Source organism: Dermacentor albipictus, chromosome 6 (genome assembly GCF_038994185.2).
Source record: "Dermacentor albipictus isolate Rhodes 1998 colony chromosome 6, USDA_Dalb.pri_finalv2, whole genome shotgun sequence".
In the NCBI taxonomy this organism is placed as follows: domain Eukaryota; kingdom Metazoa; phylum Arthropoda; class Arachnida; order Ixodida; family Ixodidae; genus Dermacentor; species Dermacentor albipictus.
The window spans coordinates 126,673,025-126,689,924 of NC_091826.1; the positions used below are offsets into that span (position 1 = coordinate 126,673,025).

The window sequence follows — 16,900 nt, forward strand, 5'->3', positions numbered from 1 at the left end:
TTTCCGCGACCAAGCCGGCAACAGCGCAAGGTCGCACGCGATCTCACCAAGCGCGTCCAACGAAAAAGATAAATAAAACATATTTCACTTTTTCTTTAAACCTTTCATTTATTTCTGCCGCCCTTCGCGTTCCCATGAGTCCAAGACGCCCGGGAGCCAGGCCGGAGGCTTCTCACAGTCGGTCTCCTCCCTCGCCGCGAGTCCGTTTTCTTTTTTTGTTCTCACGCACGAGGGCGCATAGCGTATTGTCTCTGTGGCGAGGCAATTACGACTCATTACGGGTACGACCACCTCCGAACACAAGAGTTGGGCCCGCTGACAACGAAGCTGCCCGCTCCATCGTTGGACAACGCCTCTCCCCTTCCTCGTTTGCCCGGTTGCCAAGTGCCCGAACAAACCCTCACCCGCTCGCATGCTTGCTCTCTGTCGATTAGATTTCGGCACGGCGAAGTTTGTGGAGGGCGCTGTAGGGGGGAGAGGGATGGCGCATGTAAAACACGGCCTCCAGAGGAGAGAATAGCCGTGCTTCACCTCTCGCCACAGCAAGCACGCACATACATATTATTCCCAATTTGCACGAGCGTCGTCTGCTGCTCGGAAAAGGGTGCGCGATCGCCGCGGCGGAAAAAAAAAAAGAAAAGAAAAGACCTGCGGAGGGTGGCAAGCGACGGAAGCAATGCGTTGAAGTATAAAATGCAGACCAGAGAAGGCAACAAGGAGGGAATCCTCTGGGAATCAACACCTCTTTTCCCACCCCCGGCTGCGGACCACGACGCAGCGCCAAGTCCGCACACGCAAAGCCACGCACTAAAGGGGAGAGAGAGAGAGAGGCCGTTGTATGTCGTAGTACGCGCGCGTGTGTGCGTGCGAGTTGTGGCCGGTCGGCCGGCGCGCACACGCACATACTCGCGGGCAGCAGCCCTTTCCGCGCTGCCGCCGCCGGGGTCCTGGGAACGAAAAAGGGCCGCGAATCCCGAGAGCGATCTCTTCTCGCTGGCTTCGGTAGCAGCGACCGTAGCCAAGCCGCCGGCTGGCGAGTCTCCCACGAAGGCCCTCCTTCCCCACCTCCACGCAGGAGCACCCTCTCACTCACTACGCGACTCTCGCGGGAAGAGAGAGAAAGAGACGGAAAGAGAAGATCGCCGTTCCGAACAGCGCTGCCACTCCCTATGGAGGAGCGCGTCGTCTGCTCTACTCTGACAACTGACGAGACCTCCAAAAGGTTGTTTTAAGGATCCAGTGAGCAAACATGGAGATCATATACTTTTTGCAATCCAAGTATTTCTAATAACTATAGAGCTAAAGCTTGGCTATTGAGAAATATAGTGAAACGAGAAAAACAACCGCTTGGAGACCAGCGTTCGAGAGAAGGAGTAGTTGAGAGGACGGTTGCGGAAACGGAGGAGAGAAGGTGTCGCGGGGAGTGCACCGACCTGGCGGGAACAGCAGGGCCAGCCATTGTTTCCCACGATGTTTGCTGAGAATGTGCGGATTCCCACGGTGACTCGTGGCGGCAGCGGCCCGTTCAGTGCCGTGTCCGTCGCCAGTCGCCAGTGCAGCCAGAGCACCGCAACGACTGACACGTTGGGCCGCTCATCAGTCGCTGCCGCGTCGTCATCGCCGATGGTGTTCTCTCCCAGCGAGTGCCGTCCCGCCGCCCCGATCAGCAGCCGCCGCCTCGGTTGCAAGACAAGCTCGTTGCGGCTCGACCACGTCAGGTAGGCGACGCTGCGATGCGACACACGAGTTCCGTCCATCCGACACCGAACTCGGTCCGCGCGCGTCACCGGCGGTAGCATCGGACCTCCGCGCGTGTGTGTTTGGTGGTGCGTGTTGTGCGCGAGTGCGTGCGTGTGCTGTGTTTGGGTGACGCTGCCATGAGTGACGTGTATATGACCGAGGAACAGTACGCGGGTTACCACCCGGCGCAGAGCAACTACTCCTCTCCGCACGACGACGGCCCCTACGGCGCTGCAACGGGGATGGCCGGCTACGGCGACTACGGTCGCGGTAGCGAGCTGCTCATGGAGCTGGGCGGCCAGCCCGTCGACATGTCGAGCCCGCCGGCGCGCTACTACAAGGGCGGCGGCGGGGGCCTCTCGGACCAGGAGCCGAGCGCGCTGCTCGGCTCGGTAGCCAAGGGTCCCGGACCCCCGCCCGCGCCGCAGGGCTCCCCGCACCTGGGTCTGCAGGCGCCGCGGGCGCAGCTGCCGCCGAGCCCCGTCGCGAGTCCCGTGGCCGTGGCCGCGGCGACGGTGGCCGGCGGCGAGAGTCGACTGTCGCGCGACGCGATGGATCGCTACCTGCGCGAGCGCGGCGACATGGTGCTCGTCATACTGCACGCCAAAGTCGCCCAGAAGTCGTACGGAAACGAGAAGCGGTTCTTCTGCCCGCCTCCGTGCGTCTACCTGCTGGGCGACGGCTGGCAGCGCAAACGCGACCAGTTGCTGCGCTCGGGTGAGACTGAGCAGGGCGCCCAGCTGTGCGCCTTCATCGGCATCGGCAACTCTGACCAGGACATGCAGCAGCTCGACTTCGGCGGCAAGAACTACTGTGCCGCCAAGACGCTCTTCATCAGCGACTCGGACAAGCGCAAGCACTTCATGCTCTCCGTCAAACTGTTTCACGGGAACGGCGAAGACGTGGGCGTCTTCCACAGCAAGCGCATCAAGGTAATCTCCAAGCCCAGCAAGAAGAAGCAGTCGCTGAAGAACGCCGACCTGTGCATCGCCTCGGGCACGCGGGTGGCGCTCTTCAACCGGCTGCGTTCGCAGACCGTCAGCACGCGCTACCTGCACGTGGACGCCGGCAACTTCCACGCCAGCTCGAGCCAGTGGGGCGCGTTCACCATCCACCTGCTGGACGACAGCGAGTCCGAGGCCGAGGAGTTCACGGTGCGCGACGGCTACATCCACTACGGCTCGACCGTCAAGCTCGTCTGCTCGGTGACCGGCATGGCGCTGCCGCGGCTCGTCATCCGCAAGGTGGACAAGCAGAACGCCTTCCTCGACGCCGACGACCCGGTGTCGCAGCTGCACAAGTGCGCCTTCTACATGAAGGACACCGAGCGCATGTACCTCTGCCTGTCGCAGGAGAAGATCATCCAGTTCCAGGCGACGCCCTGCCCCAAGGATACGAACAAGGAGATGATCAACGACGGCGCCTCGTGGACCATCATCAGCACGGACAAGGCCGAGTACACCTTCTACGAAGGCGCGGGACCCGTGCGCGGACCCGTGACGCCGGTGCCCGTGGTGAGCAGCCTGCACCTGAACGGCGGCGGCGACGTCGCCATGCTCGAGCTCACCGGCGAGAACTTCGCGGCCAACCTGCGCGTCTGGTTCGGCAACGTCGAGGCCGAGACCATGTACCGCTGCGCGGAGTGCCTGCTCTGCGTGGTGCCCGACATCTCGGCCTTCCGCGAGGGTTGGCAGTGGGTGCGGCAGCCCACGCAGGTGCCCGTGTCGCTGGTGCGCTCGGACGGGGTCATCTACGCGACGGGGCTGACGTTTACGTACACGCCCGAGCCTGGACCGCGCCACTCGGGTCCCAGCCCGTATCCGGCTCTGGTGCACGAGATTCTGAGGCCCGCCAACGCGCGTACACACCCGCCGGCACCCGAGGACCACGGCGTCACGCCGCAGGGCTATGGACAGCACCATGCCATGGGGCACTACCCCGGAGCCCACCACCAAGGCATGTCCTGAGAGCCCTATGTGCATTGAAGAAGACTCCCCACCCTATTTATTTTTGCCTCACTACGCGGTGACAGGACGTGCGCGGATCCGAGAGGCAGAACCCGACAGTGCGTGCCACGCATCAGTGTGTCTTGCCCTGCGTACACGAGCCCCGATTCCGCCTCACTCACAGGACGCATCGTGAACATTGGCGCTATCAGTGAAGGAGGGCTAGCACAGAATGAGAAGAGCATTAGTCTGGTGGCATTTCGAAACCAGTCGCCCTTTCATTCAGAAAATCACCCTTGCACTTAGATAATGCTGCAATGTTTCCTTGTAGATGAATCTCCGTGTCAGTGCAAGTACTTGTGTAAGAAATGCCATCTGATATTTCGTTTTATTGCTTTGTGGCCATAGTCAAGGGAAAGGGTGCTTTTGGGAATTTGGGCTTGCCCTGCTGTGTAAAGATAAGGGTGTTAACTCATAATCCCCTAAGTTTCTTGAGCTTCGGACTTCTTGTGTTGTGTGTGTTGCTTGAAGAACTGTGCAGAATATGTCTCATTGTGATTGATGCTAAATGTGTTGGGACTGGTACCTGTGGGTGTCTTCGCCAACTGCAGATTCATTTGATGCAAATATTGTCAGTACTTTCTACTTCCCTGCCGAGCTTCCCACATGAGAGAGCTGTTTCTCAGGGCGATTTTTTACCTCTTAATCTATAATGCACCCAATGATTCAGTTTCAACAAAAGGATATTACCCATATGAAGCATCGCATCCTTGTATGTGTAAATTGGGCATATGCACTTGTGTAAATTTCTACTTTTAGTTGTTTTTTGTAAAAGTGGCTGTGGTACAAGATCTATTTATTATTGTCTATGCTGTGAATGTTGTTGCCTTTCAGAAACAAAATTTATTGCCGTCTTATTTGGTTTCCTTTACTATAGACATCAGTAATTAGCACCAAACTCAAAATGCTTCCTTAAGTAACATTGCTTTGTTAACACTCTTTTAGTGGTGTCCCATGCTATTAGTGTGCTCATTAACCGTGGGAACCAGCATTTATTTGTTGCGCAGGCTAGAGAGCAGCAAGGTCACATTGAACTGGCAAGTTTTCTGTAACTAACTTCACAGTGCTTGTCAGATGCACAAGCATTTCTGTCCCCATTCTGTTGATCTAACAGAATGGAATATAATGGATAGTAAGCCAGTTAGCTAAGCAGAAACTGTTATCCTAGAAGTCTACAGAGCTTTGGGAAGCAGTTGCTCATGAAAAGACATTGGAACCTCTCCACTTGTATTGATTGCAAGCAAAATTTAGGCAGTGGCATACGTGAAACCAGTCGTAAAGCAGCAGTGATTGAGTGCATGACACTCGAAATTTTCTGCTACTAAATTTCGTGAGTGGTTCTCAACTTCAGTATCCCTTCATATTTTGGGATCAGAATTGGTGTCCACTAAAGTAAGTTGAAGCAAGCTTAACAGATTCAGTAACTGAGCTTTATGCTGTATGCAACAAACACATCATTATTTTCACAGCTCTCAATTGTCGGTCAGCATTTTAGTGAGGATTTATTGCTTGATAACTTTTTATACAACTCTGGTGTGGTACACATGTTATCTCTGTCTCACACTTAGAACTTTTATAGCGGCTGTGCATTAGAGTGGTTCTATTTTCGAGCCTACATTCTTGAGAACTGCATCACAAGCTTCTGTACTAGCCACTGCAGCACAAGCTTCTCGTGCTGAGTTCCTTGTTTTCCATACCAGATACAATTCTTTATTTTCTCACTCATCCCTTGCAGCATTTGAAGAAAATAAAGGTAGTGTTAGCATGATAGATACAAGAAAGGCAATGGGATGAACTCTAGGAAACATTTGTCCTTTTGTGCTTACTTTCTGTGAACTGACTAACCTGAGAGCAGGTGCCACTGCAACGTTCCCTAAACATGCCAGGCGTGGGCACGTCGTACTTTCAGAATGGATCGAGTGCCCATTAAAATGAAAACCCACTCGTTATTACTCAGCTAAGTTCTCAAATACTGCGCACTTTCGCTCTTTTAAAGTGAATCAGTGTCCTGTCTGTATTGGTAGTGCCCCACGCGAGTCTTCTGTGGCCTTATCGAATGCACAATATAAAGCCACAATTAGTCCAGCTGGCAGTTCAGTGCTGTTTCGAGAATAGAGAAATTGTATTAATTTGGAAAAACAAATGGCATTACTTGTTTGTGTGAATCTATGCTGCTGTGTATGTTTAAACCAATGCACACAAAAATTATTACAGAAAGGCAAGGGAGTATTTCGGACAAGAATGCTGTGTTGTGAGCCCTATTCCTGCCATTTTCTTATTGACTTGCTCTACATCTGCACCACTAGATACAAATTAATGAGCTCATAAAACTTGTCTATTTAATAGATCCTGCCAGTTTCATCCCACATCTTTCATACAGCAGGACTAAATTTTGAGTCCATGGCACTGAAAGTTACTTTTCCACTTAAAAATTGCAGCTACTGCTATGCAGTACTTGCAAATGACAATAAATGTTCCAGGTATAGTAAAGCTACCTGGCTGGTGAAGAGGGCTTTGTGTACTCACAGCATTCGATCAGTTGCCATGCGAATATATTTCCTTGCGTTGAGCGTTGCTATGTTTTCTTAGGAGTAGCGAGTAGCATTTGTGATGTTGTTACTGAATTCTTGACACACTGCATTAAGACATTGAGTCAAATACAGGCAAAGGAGAGCTTTGGTTGCATACTTTTTGCTCATTTATCCTGTGAGTAAAAGGTATGAGCAGCTTTTGGAAGCCAGACTTTTCTGCCAATTACACAATGGCAGAACTGTGATGCTTTTATAGCACGCTGTTGCACTCATCAGTTGAAAAGATGCTCAGTACGCATTTATACGGCCATGGATCACAATTATTTCCATGAAATCCTTTATGTACCGGATAGAAACATAAGCCAGGCTATTATATGTGATGTGAAGCATACAGCACTAACAAGGTGCTTGAGAAAGGGCAAACAAGAGCAAATCGCCTACATGCATGAGTTAACTAGTAACAATTTTGTTCAATAAATTGGTTGCAGAAGCAATCAAGGGCACTTTTCAGCTGTTTTATTTACATTCACATAATTAGATCATGTGCTTGTCCATTCATAGAACTGATTTAATATGCAGGTGTGAGCAAGCAGCACCTCGTTGTGAGCTCTGTTGGGTTGGCTGTCAAACATGCCGCCACAGAATTGTCCTTCTCTTATAACTACCCTTCAAAATATTTGGTTGCTATTCTTAGCACAAGGTGGCCAAAAAGCACAGCTTTCTGAGCGGTTCATACATAGTGGTGGCTTTAGTGTGTGCGTGCAGCAGTTTGCATTTAAGGTTTTCTTGATGAGAAGTCGGTGTCACACCGCATGCAAAATGTTTGCCGTCACTATTGAAATATCACTTGAGTGCTTCCTGCTGTTCCTACTGAGATTGAACAAAGGTGGGAGTTTGCATAAGTCCTACTATTTCTACAAGGATTGTGTTCATCAGAGCAACAATGTTTTTATTCTGAACATAGATGCATCTTGATTTCAAGGCCAGTGTAATCAAAGTTGTGGACACTGTCACAGAGCAAATTTCAAACCTGGCAATTTAGAGGCTGTGTGTGACCACAGTGGGTGGCATAGCGAATGCAAAGCCATATGCTATGCATGCATATTAACTGCGTCTGAGAAGCAGAGTATAATCTCTAACTGGAAGGATTGCAGTATTAAGTATTGTATATACTACTTGTTGGTGTACTTGGAAGTATACTTGCTCCGTAAGTATCAAGAGAATAGATGGTCTCAGCTGCTCCATTTATGCAAACACAAGAGGTGTGTGCCTTTTAGGGTCTGCATAGTAGTAGGTCAGGGGAATGAGGCAAAGATAAGGGGCCAAAGTTTAAAAGTGATGGGGCAAGTTTTATATGCATAAAGGGAAAGGAAGCCAGCTCCGATGCAGAACGTTGTTTAAAGCTCAGTGCTTCACACAGCCGTCTTGTGTCATTCTACAGAGCCAAGCCTTATGAGAGAGCCGAACACACTTCTGTTAACTTGGCAAAAACTTGGAAACCATTTTGTTAAATGTTTAGTGCAGCAGCTGTTTCTATGCTCTCTCCTCCATTTCATTAGTTATGCTGTGCCAGGTTCTGTATATGTGTCATGTAATGGAATATACTTCGTTTACATGTGTTAGTGACTCATGGCGATTGACAGATTGTGGCACCTGTGATTGATCTTGAGGCTGTTGCGGTTTATCCTTGTCCATGTCAAACACGTGTTTATATGATGTAGCTTTGCACATCATGCTAGGGTTGTGCCATGTGACGTTGCATAATCCTAGAAATAAATTTAAACCAAGGTTAACACTGCGTCATTCAAAGACTTGTCTACTTTGCAAGCAAGTAGTCTATATTTTAAGTATCCTCCAATTGCCACCTCATGGTTGCCAGTTCAGCTAGTACAACGGGGTCTGTGTTAATTTTTTTTATTATTGGCACTGATATTTAAGGTTCCTTCTCTTAAAATAGACTCTTGGTACCAATGGAAGCACTCTTGGGCTTAAAAGAACAATCATCTTGTTCAACATTGCATTGCAGCCTCTTGTAATAATTGAATTTTTTGGGAAAAAGGATGAATATAATCATTAATTTTTCTTTAATTATATAAATGCTGCAGCAATTTAATTCTACTTTTGCATAATAATTGCCTCTATGTGCTGGTCACATTTCTGGCCTGTCAACAATGTAGCTGCTGGGCATCATGTGTTGCTTGCATTTCCAATGCACTGGTCAGCTTGTCCTTTGTCTTGTCCCTGACCCAGTTGCAGTGACAACATTTTGAACAAGTAAAATGTAATATGTGAAGATGTTACAGATGTCTTTATGAGAGTGTTGTGGTATGCTGGGAGTGGCATGTTGAGACACTCGTAGTGTAAGCAGTGGCACACTCATTCGTAGTGACAGTTTTAAGAGCATTGTGAATGGCGTCATGTGATGAAGCAGAAGTTGTACATTTAAATTACCACTGCACCATGTGAAAAGAAGCGGTAGACAAATATTGGACATCCAAACAAAGTGAAAACAGTTTACATGGATGATGTTGCTATTGTTGGCAGTATAGGATTCACCAGCAACTGCTGAAGGGATTTCATTCCTTGTGAAAATAGTTTTTGTCATTGTTGGCATTTATAGAAAATGCAACAGGTGTACTGCTTTATGAAGTGTAAGGATTTAAAATTACAAGTGCAGTTATAGCTGTGATGGTTCGACGACTGTATGCATTGGCATTCAAAGGCAGCAAAGGTCAGAAATCTGTGGGGTGTGCCAGAAAAGGGCTGCAATTGTGTGCTGAGATAAAGTTCACTTGTTATCACTTGGCATACAAGCGCACATTTGAATATTTCTATATTTGGTAGAGCATGCAGTGTGGCATTATATTGCCATTTGGTTGCCAGCTTGTGGATAAAATTATGTAGAATTAAAAAGGAAACAATTTTAATTTTACTGGCCTCTCTTGGAAAATGTTATTGAACAATAACAATTCATGGGGCTAACAGTGCAGTCTTCTGCCTTGGATAAAATAGCAACTTAGCAACTCAACTGTGTGATGAGAGGTTGTAATTGTAAGTTCTTCTTAATGCATATCACATCAATCTTCACTTTGTTACTGTGCCATGCAGCTGAATGTATGGTAATGTGTGAAAAGACGGTCCCAGAGTACAATACACATTAAGAAGGAATCTTTGACGACAGAAAGAAGTAAGAGTTGAGAGATGCAACATGCAGTTACACAGACCAAAACTTCAGGAAAGTGATGCAAGCCTGTGTAAAATAATTCAAAACTAATCTTTTAATTGCAGTGTTCTGAAAGACATGGCTAACAAAAATGTGGCACTTGAGCATCCAGTGATTTGGCAGAGGTCTTAAATATTGACTATGTTGTGCATTGCCTACAACATTGTATTCACGTTGGGTCACTAAATGTGCATTCTGACATTTTAAACACAAGTGCTGTGTAGTAGTAATTATTATAAATTGGTAGTGACCACTGTGATTGCTTGTACAATGAAAGCAGGGCTGTGAGCATGCAAGTCTGTAATGGTTACAGAGGTAACATTCCACAGTATTTTTATCTACGTTGCTTGTGTGCGCTCGTGTGTAAGAATGCTTCCACTGCGAGCCTGCAAATGTTTGTGCAGAGACGACAAAGCAGACTCAATGGACAGATATATGTACATTATCACTCCCTGGTGACATTGCTGTATATTTCGCTTGTGTTTCTTTCCTCTGTGCTTGTCACTGATGTGAAATGGAACCGATAAAGACAAATATATATATTATAGAGACTTTTACATGTCCTTGCACTGTCTGGTTTTGCCACAATGGCGAGAGCGAACGATCGGCCCCAATTGCTTGGGTAGCTTACTGCGCAGAACTATGCGTGCCCACAACCATTGCCCCACTTTATGATGCGGTGTCGACGTGTGCGTTTTGGGCAGTCAATTTGTATTGCAATTGTGTAGTTCGAGCGAGGTTCATGGGCAGGAAGCCACTCCGCAGACGAAGCGGGTGAAGAACGATCGCCGCGCCCCCTGCCTCATCAACACTGGAGCCCCCCCGGCACGCACGCGCGTTGACAAACGCAGACAAAAGACCTTTCTGAGCGAATCATACGCGGACTAAAGACTGCATTAAGGTCCTGTTCTCAATGCGCCTTGCGCGTAGAAATAACACGGCGAAGAAACTCTTAGAAAGACGCAACATACGTGCTCTCGTTCGAGTCGCTCGAGCGTCACGTGATCATCCCGTTATTGGACAAAGTTTTGTGATGAAAAATTGTTCTGCTAGGAGCGGTAAATCACGCGAAGAGTATGGCGCACCTCGGCGACTAGAGCGTTGCACGAACGAAGTAAATGGAGCGAGTGCGACCCGACGATGCAATCGCGGCTGCAAAGGACGCCGGTAAGGGTTGTTGCTTACACCGAGCTAAAGATTATGGGTTATAATCCAGTAATTTTTTTTTTGCGCATTTCGTTCGTCACATCGGTTTGATTATTGCGATGGAAGGTACAGATAGTAGACGTTGAATGTGGGCTAGGTGAAAATATGGTCGGTCCAAATGAACGCATTAGCCGAATTCCAAATTCATCCCTTCGAAGTCCTGTCGATCACCGGGAGCGTGAAGTCAACCTTCAAAAGCGCTTCACGGCACCTCCATCAAAATATGAACACGGAAGTATTTTTCTTCTCTGCCGAAGCGTTGACCGAAGCGACAGTCGGTGGCTGCGGCGCGGAGCACCTCGGCTCCAGCGAGGCTAAATTATTCAGCTCGATGACAGAGCCTCAATGTAGGGTGGCGCTCGGGTGACATTGCTAGAAAGTTCGGCTCGCTGCTAGGGACATAGACACAAAGGCAGGTTTTAGTGAATGTACAAAGAACCTAACATTAGGGGGCGGCATCCGTCTGTACAATCTTTAATATAAGGGTTGGGGTGCATACGGCAGGGCATTGGGAAATCCCGACTACGAGATTACCATAGTCGTCGAAAATAAAAGTTTACGACCACTGCATTCTACCGGGGCTAAAACATGGGGCGGAAACTAGGACGTTAACAAAGCAGCTGGAGAATAAGTTAAGGTCCGCGCAAAGAGCGATGGAACGAGAAATGTTTGGCGTAACGTTAAGAGACAGGAGAACGGTGTGGATAAGAGAGCAAACGGGTACGTCCGATGTTCTAACCCACATCAAGGGAAGAAAGGGAGCTGGGCAGGCCATGTAATGCATAGGGTGGATAACCGATGGACCATTAATGCTAGGGAATGGGTGTCAAGGGAAGGGAATTGAGCGCAGTAGAGGACGGTGGGATGATGAAATGAGGAAATTTGCTGGCGGAATTTTGAATCGGCTAGCTGAAGACAGAGATAATTGGAGATCGCTGGGAGAGGCAGTCGTCCTGCAGAGGACACAAAAAATAGGCTGCTGCTGCTTTTGATGATGATACAATCGTACAAAAAATAAAGCTACTTGCAAGTCTCATATACATGCGCAAGAGGCGTCGCCCGTATGGCTAGTGTGATGACGTAACATTTCCCGGGCAGCTTTTTACGCATATTACGCATCGTTACGTGCTCACCGACCGGCGGAATTTATTCCCCCGCTCTCACGGGTTGGGGAACTCGGGTCTGTAGCCCCCTGATTAAATCGAAAATGATTTATTCCGCAATAAAGCTGCGAGGAAGACCAGGAATTGCGGCTTGAGGGGAACCTCATGGAGTCAGACGCCTTCGTGTTCGGTACCTCGAAAGTTCTTCGTTACAGAAGCCACTTCGTTGTAAAGGTTGCGCACCGCGTACCTCCCACAGTAGATCAGACTAAGCACTTTTAAACCTCGTTTGACGTGAATTCAAGAGGGACCTAATGAATTGGTTCAGCAATATTTTTGTGAAAATATTGCCTGACAGAATGCGCGACTGCAGCGGGCCTTACTTCACCGTGGCTCACAGCGTGCTGCGCCGCCAAGCGCGGGAGCTCGTCGCATACAGCTGCAGGTCGTCGAAAATCATAGTCACCTACCTCACCGTCAAATTCATTGGTTTGTATGCAGGCTCTTTTTCAGAGTTGCCTTCCTTGACGTTCGCGCCCTTTCCGCCTTCTGCAGACCTCGTGGGTCGTCAGTTACGATTTCACCTGCACTTCGTAATCAACAGTGCCGTATCCGTCAGCCGTTGTGCCCGTTGATGCGCAGAAATGAGCAGCGTACGAGATGAGCGATTCGTGTGGCAGTGCAACAGGACTACTGTACTGACATCGGCACGCTTTTCAATTGCGTTGCTACCGCTGCCAGTAGCACTAGCGCGGAGCGCACCTTGGCGTGACGTCTGCGGAAGCTACTGGCGACACCGTCACGTGGCGTTTATCGTAAAGCAACAAATAAGCCGTCGGGGTTGCCTAAACTTTGTCGTGGTACAGGCAAATTCGTCGTAGAGTTCACAATACGTATGAAAGATAAAAAGTTCGGCGGCGACTTAATCAGTCCTTTCGTCTACAGGTCATTTCGCTATAGAGGCGTTCGTTGTAGATACTTTCGAATGTACATAGCGAGGTATTGAAACGGCTAAACATAAGGACGTAGGCACGCTAACACAGAATGCCATTTGAAACAAAAAATAACATGTGTACAGAACACAACGTTACGTGCAGATGTTATGCCACGTTCCGAAGAAAAGCACGTAAACCAAGAGTAAATGTTATCAAGAAGGATTATGCACGCAATTATCAATGTTTTCTGAAAGGAATATCCCTAAAAAATATCAAGAAAGGAAATTGACAAATCAAGAGTACGAAGTAACGATAGCACAAAATCAATCTGAAATATTTCATGCACATTTTCTAAATGTAGTGCAGAAATGTCGAGAGCGCACGCTCCCTCTAATCCAGCCGTTGTAGAACGGCTTGAGCAGTTCCTGTCGTCGCCGAGGACGTGCGTGGAGCCTTTCGTGCACAATTTGTGTATTCTGCAGTTGAACGCACTTGGCGTCTTTTTCTTTTTTCATTTGCGCTAGTTTGTCTTGCGTTTGCTACATTCAACGTTCAGCAGTCGTCGCTCTGTGGTGCTAATAAAGTTGGACCAACTGACTATATAACGAACTGCGCTCACTGACCTATTTAGAAAAGGCGAGCTTCATGTCCGACGAGAGGACACAGAAATGTCCCAGAAGTCTTTTAAGCTGCTGGACTCGACTTTGGGGCCGCTACTCTCCCTGTATGTGATGTCGTGAGTTGTAAATACAGAACTTTTAATGTATTGGCACATTAACATTCAGGGGGATTGGCCAAGCATCAGATAGGGTATTTGGTTAAATGTGGTAAAAAAAACTTAACCGGTTACAAAAAATCAACATTATTGTCAGAATTTAGTCGCATTCAACAAAAAAAAAAGAAAAAGAAAGAAAAAGAAAAGCTCCTAGATTGAAGGGCAAACGTTCCCGTCGCGGGGCCCAAAAGTCTACGCACCCGTGTTATACCTAATACGAGAGGACGAAGCGGTGTTTCCGTGTTTCTTTTTGATACGATAAGAAATCTTAGAGAAGAAATGAAAATAAAATATTCTATAGGTCTCATTTTCCATGCAAAAAAAAAAAATCAGAGCCCTTCCATCCACCACTCTCAAATGTGTGTGTGTGGGGGGGGGGGGGCGGGAATTATGCCATTTGCCCCCCACCCCGCACTTTTGAATGTGGGCCCTTTCGGCTCCAAGCTGGAAAGTCCAACAAAACTACAGCTGAAGCAAAATTTCCTTTCTTAATACAGTAAAGCATGTGCAGAGAAAAGCCAGAACTCACGTGGCGTAAGTAACGCTTTTCTTTACCACCCGTGCTTGCGCAGTGTGGATTGCCTCCCCGGGCCGCGCTGTATGTAGCCAACAAGGCGCGCGATTCGCCACGCATTGAGGAGGAGGCCTGGGCCGCCCCAACACGTTCCCGCTTGCGCTCCTTGATCGTGCCCAGTTTTTTGGCACCGCCTAACCGTATGTAAAGACACAATGAGCTTGCTCTATTTAAATTGCAGGCAAGGGTAGCGGTCCGGATAAACTGTTACGATCAGCCGCGCCCTACAATTGGTGTGCCTGACGGCATGAAATCATTGGGTTACCAACTGCTGAAAGTATCAAATCTCCGTCCAGAGATAGTCGCTCTCAGTGTCTTATAACCAACAAAAATCTGTTCAAACCTCTTACAGGTCTAAATGTCCAATTTCATTGTGTAATCGCGAGGCATCATCGATATGTTCGTGAAAATTACGCTGGCCGAACGTGCAGAGCCATTTCGATGCCAATAGAACACTGACCTGATTTTTTTTCTAAAGGCATGTGTCGCTTCTGATTTTGCCGATTTTATTTTCAGGTTGTTTCTAAATAAAGACAAGGCTATTAGTCGTTTTCCGGCAGGAGCAAAAATAGCAGATATTTCATATCTTGAACAAATGAAGACCACTTTTTGGTGACGTGTGCCGAAAACTTGAACTGTGTTGGTTGCTTTTGTGGTCTTAAAACATTTACTGAATGCTCGCTTTCTGCCAATAATTATGCGTTATACGCGGCATTGAGTTCTTTTCGCCAGGTATTCTCGGTGAACTCTGCGGGGTATGGTGTTGATATTTATTCGAAGTACTAAGCCATATTCTGAGTGACGAGCGATATATGTTTATTCTGGGTATGTTCACAACAGCCTTTGTAGAAAGTTAATATGTTTATTCTGGGTATGTTCACAACAGCCTTTGTAGAAAGTTAACCATTGACGCGTTCCGTGGTGTCATACTGTCGCTAGTCGAGATTTTTCCCAGACTCCTAAAACAACTGCACTAAATTCCGTGAAAATAGGGAGAGATATAAGCACAATGCATTGCGAAACTTTCATTTTTCTGCCTTAAATACAAATCTCGCAGATAATTACTGAACCCTCGTTTTTCCACGTGTTTTGTGCATCATACGAGATACGTAGTTGATTTCTTCGATGTCCTCGGTGAGCTAAACAGGGCATCTTGTTTATATCTGGGCAAACTTGGGCATGCTTTGGGCAATATGTTGGCGATGTTCCAATATGAGTGGGTGAGGTGCGCGTTTTCCAACAGAATACGTATGCAAGTGGCTCATAGCGTTATTAGTCTGTTTTACAAGTGGTGTAAAGCTTGGACGGCTGGCTGGCATAATTACGCTCGTACAATTACAATTGAGATCAAATTTTGCGAACATAAGGGAAACATTACACCAAGTTTATGTACGATGCTAAATGTTTGCGAATCAAAACATCTCAGAAAAACACTGTAAGCAAGCATTCGAAACTATCATGCTACAGTTATTAGCTAGGTTTCCCAATGTCCCAAGAGAACTCTGCGCTTACGATATTTTATACTTTGAAGGAATAGGCCGCACTTTAAGACCAATGTTTCGCGAAATTTTAACGTTTCTGGCTTATTTAGAAGCGTTACAAATAATCATTGAACCCTAACTTTTTTTTTTACTTTTTCATGCGTGATATCTTAGGTACGCATGGTGTCCGCACTGAACTGAACGAGGCAGCTTTTTCATGTTCGACGATCCTAATGACCCGGCAGTGGGTGACGGTGTGTATATAGGTAAAGTTAAAGGGACCCTGAAACGCTTTTGACGATTTTCTACAAACGTACTGAGTCGTTAGAGTAGGTCCTTCTGATCATTAATTGACACATCTAAGTGCCCCGCGTAAAGCGTGTAATTTATTATAAGGTTTAAAAAATGCACATCGCTGCCGATCGCAGCACACTGCTCGGCGGAATTTTAAGCCGCCCCTACTCATATGACCGAAATCACCCATACGACGTCAGTGGGGCGAGCTATCCGGTTGGCTGACAAGGGCGCGTGATCGAGAATTTTTCCAACTTTATGGTAAACAAATGATCTTCGTAATAGTTGGAGTGTTAGTTAATTTGTTTTTATGGAAAGAAAGTAACATAAAGTGAATGCACAAGAATAATTTTTCAGTACACTTAAGCACTTCCGGCACACAGCAAGTGTCGTCTGCTTGTGTTACAACCTACTCCATTTTGACGAGAGCTCCGCGGTCAGGGTCGGTCTCAGTCTTTTCGCGAGCACTATGATTCGACTTTGTTGCCTTGTGGACTGCTAGCGCAGCGACTGGCAATATGTCAAGCTGCGACATCGTGTCCCTCTGCAAGGCAGCGTACGAGCGAACTGGCTGCTGCGCATCGGAGTGCCGCTATCTGATCGGCGCCAGGATTTGCGCGTTTGTGGCCGTCACTTTACACTGGAAGATTACTAACGCAATAGCGTTTCGCGAGTCTGGTATTAGGGCAAGCGCAAGGGGACAGGGCCTGGCCGCTTAACTGTGCCGTAACGGGATGAGCCATGAGATAAGCAGAAGGGCACATGTGAATGCTCTGCACGGTGCAGCCACCTGGTGGCACAAAGCTCAACCATACACAGTAGCAGCAACGAAGTGTATCCTTTGCTGCTGGTGTGTATTTTTCGCAGGAGTGTAATCATCAACACGTTGTTTTTATAAATGTTTAAAATGTTTTACACTAGGTTAGAGCACTATTAGCGCTTTGTTTGGCTGGTTAAGCGCTGCGCCAACAAGTGTATGGACCGTGCAGACCGATCAGGCCGCTCACGTACGCCTACGCTAACGTTCCTTCA

General features: G+C 47.7%; 2 protein-coding genes across 2 annotated transcripts in view; one reads left to right on the forward strand and one right to left on the reverse strand.

Annotated features, from left to right (window-relative positions):
- The window catches only part of LOC135899458 (muscle calcium channel subunit alpha-1-like), a 934,514-nt gene that overhangs the window by 816,998 nt on the left and 100,616 nt on the right, over positions 1-16,900 (reverse strand). The gene's annotated exons all lie outside the window — the stretch shown is intronic.
- On the forward strand, positions 1,731-10,057 carry Su(H) (recombining binding protein suppressor of hairless). The gene has a single exon (XM_065428713.1). The coding sequence runs from the start codon at positions 1,878-1,880 to the stop codon at positions 3,705-3,707; it is 1,830 nt and encodes a 609-aa protein (XP_065284785.1). The 5' UTR covers positions 1,731-1,877; the 3' UTR covers positions 3,708-10,057.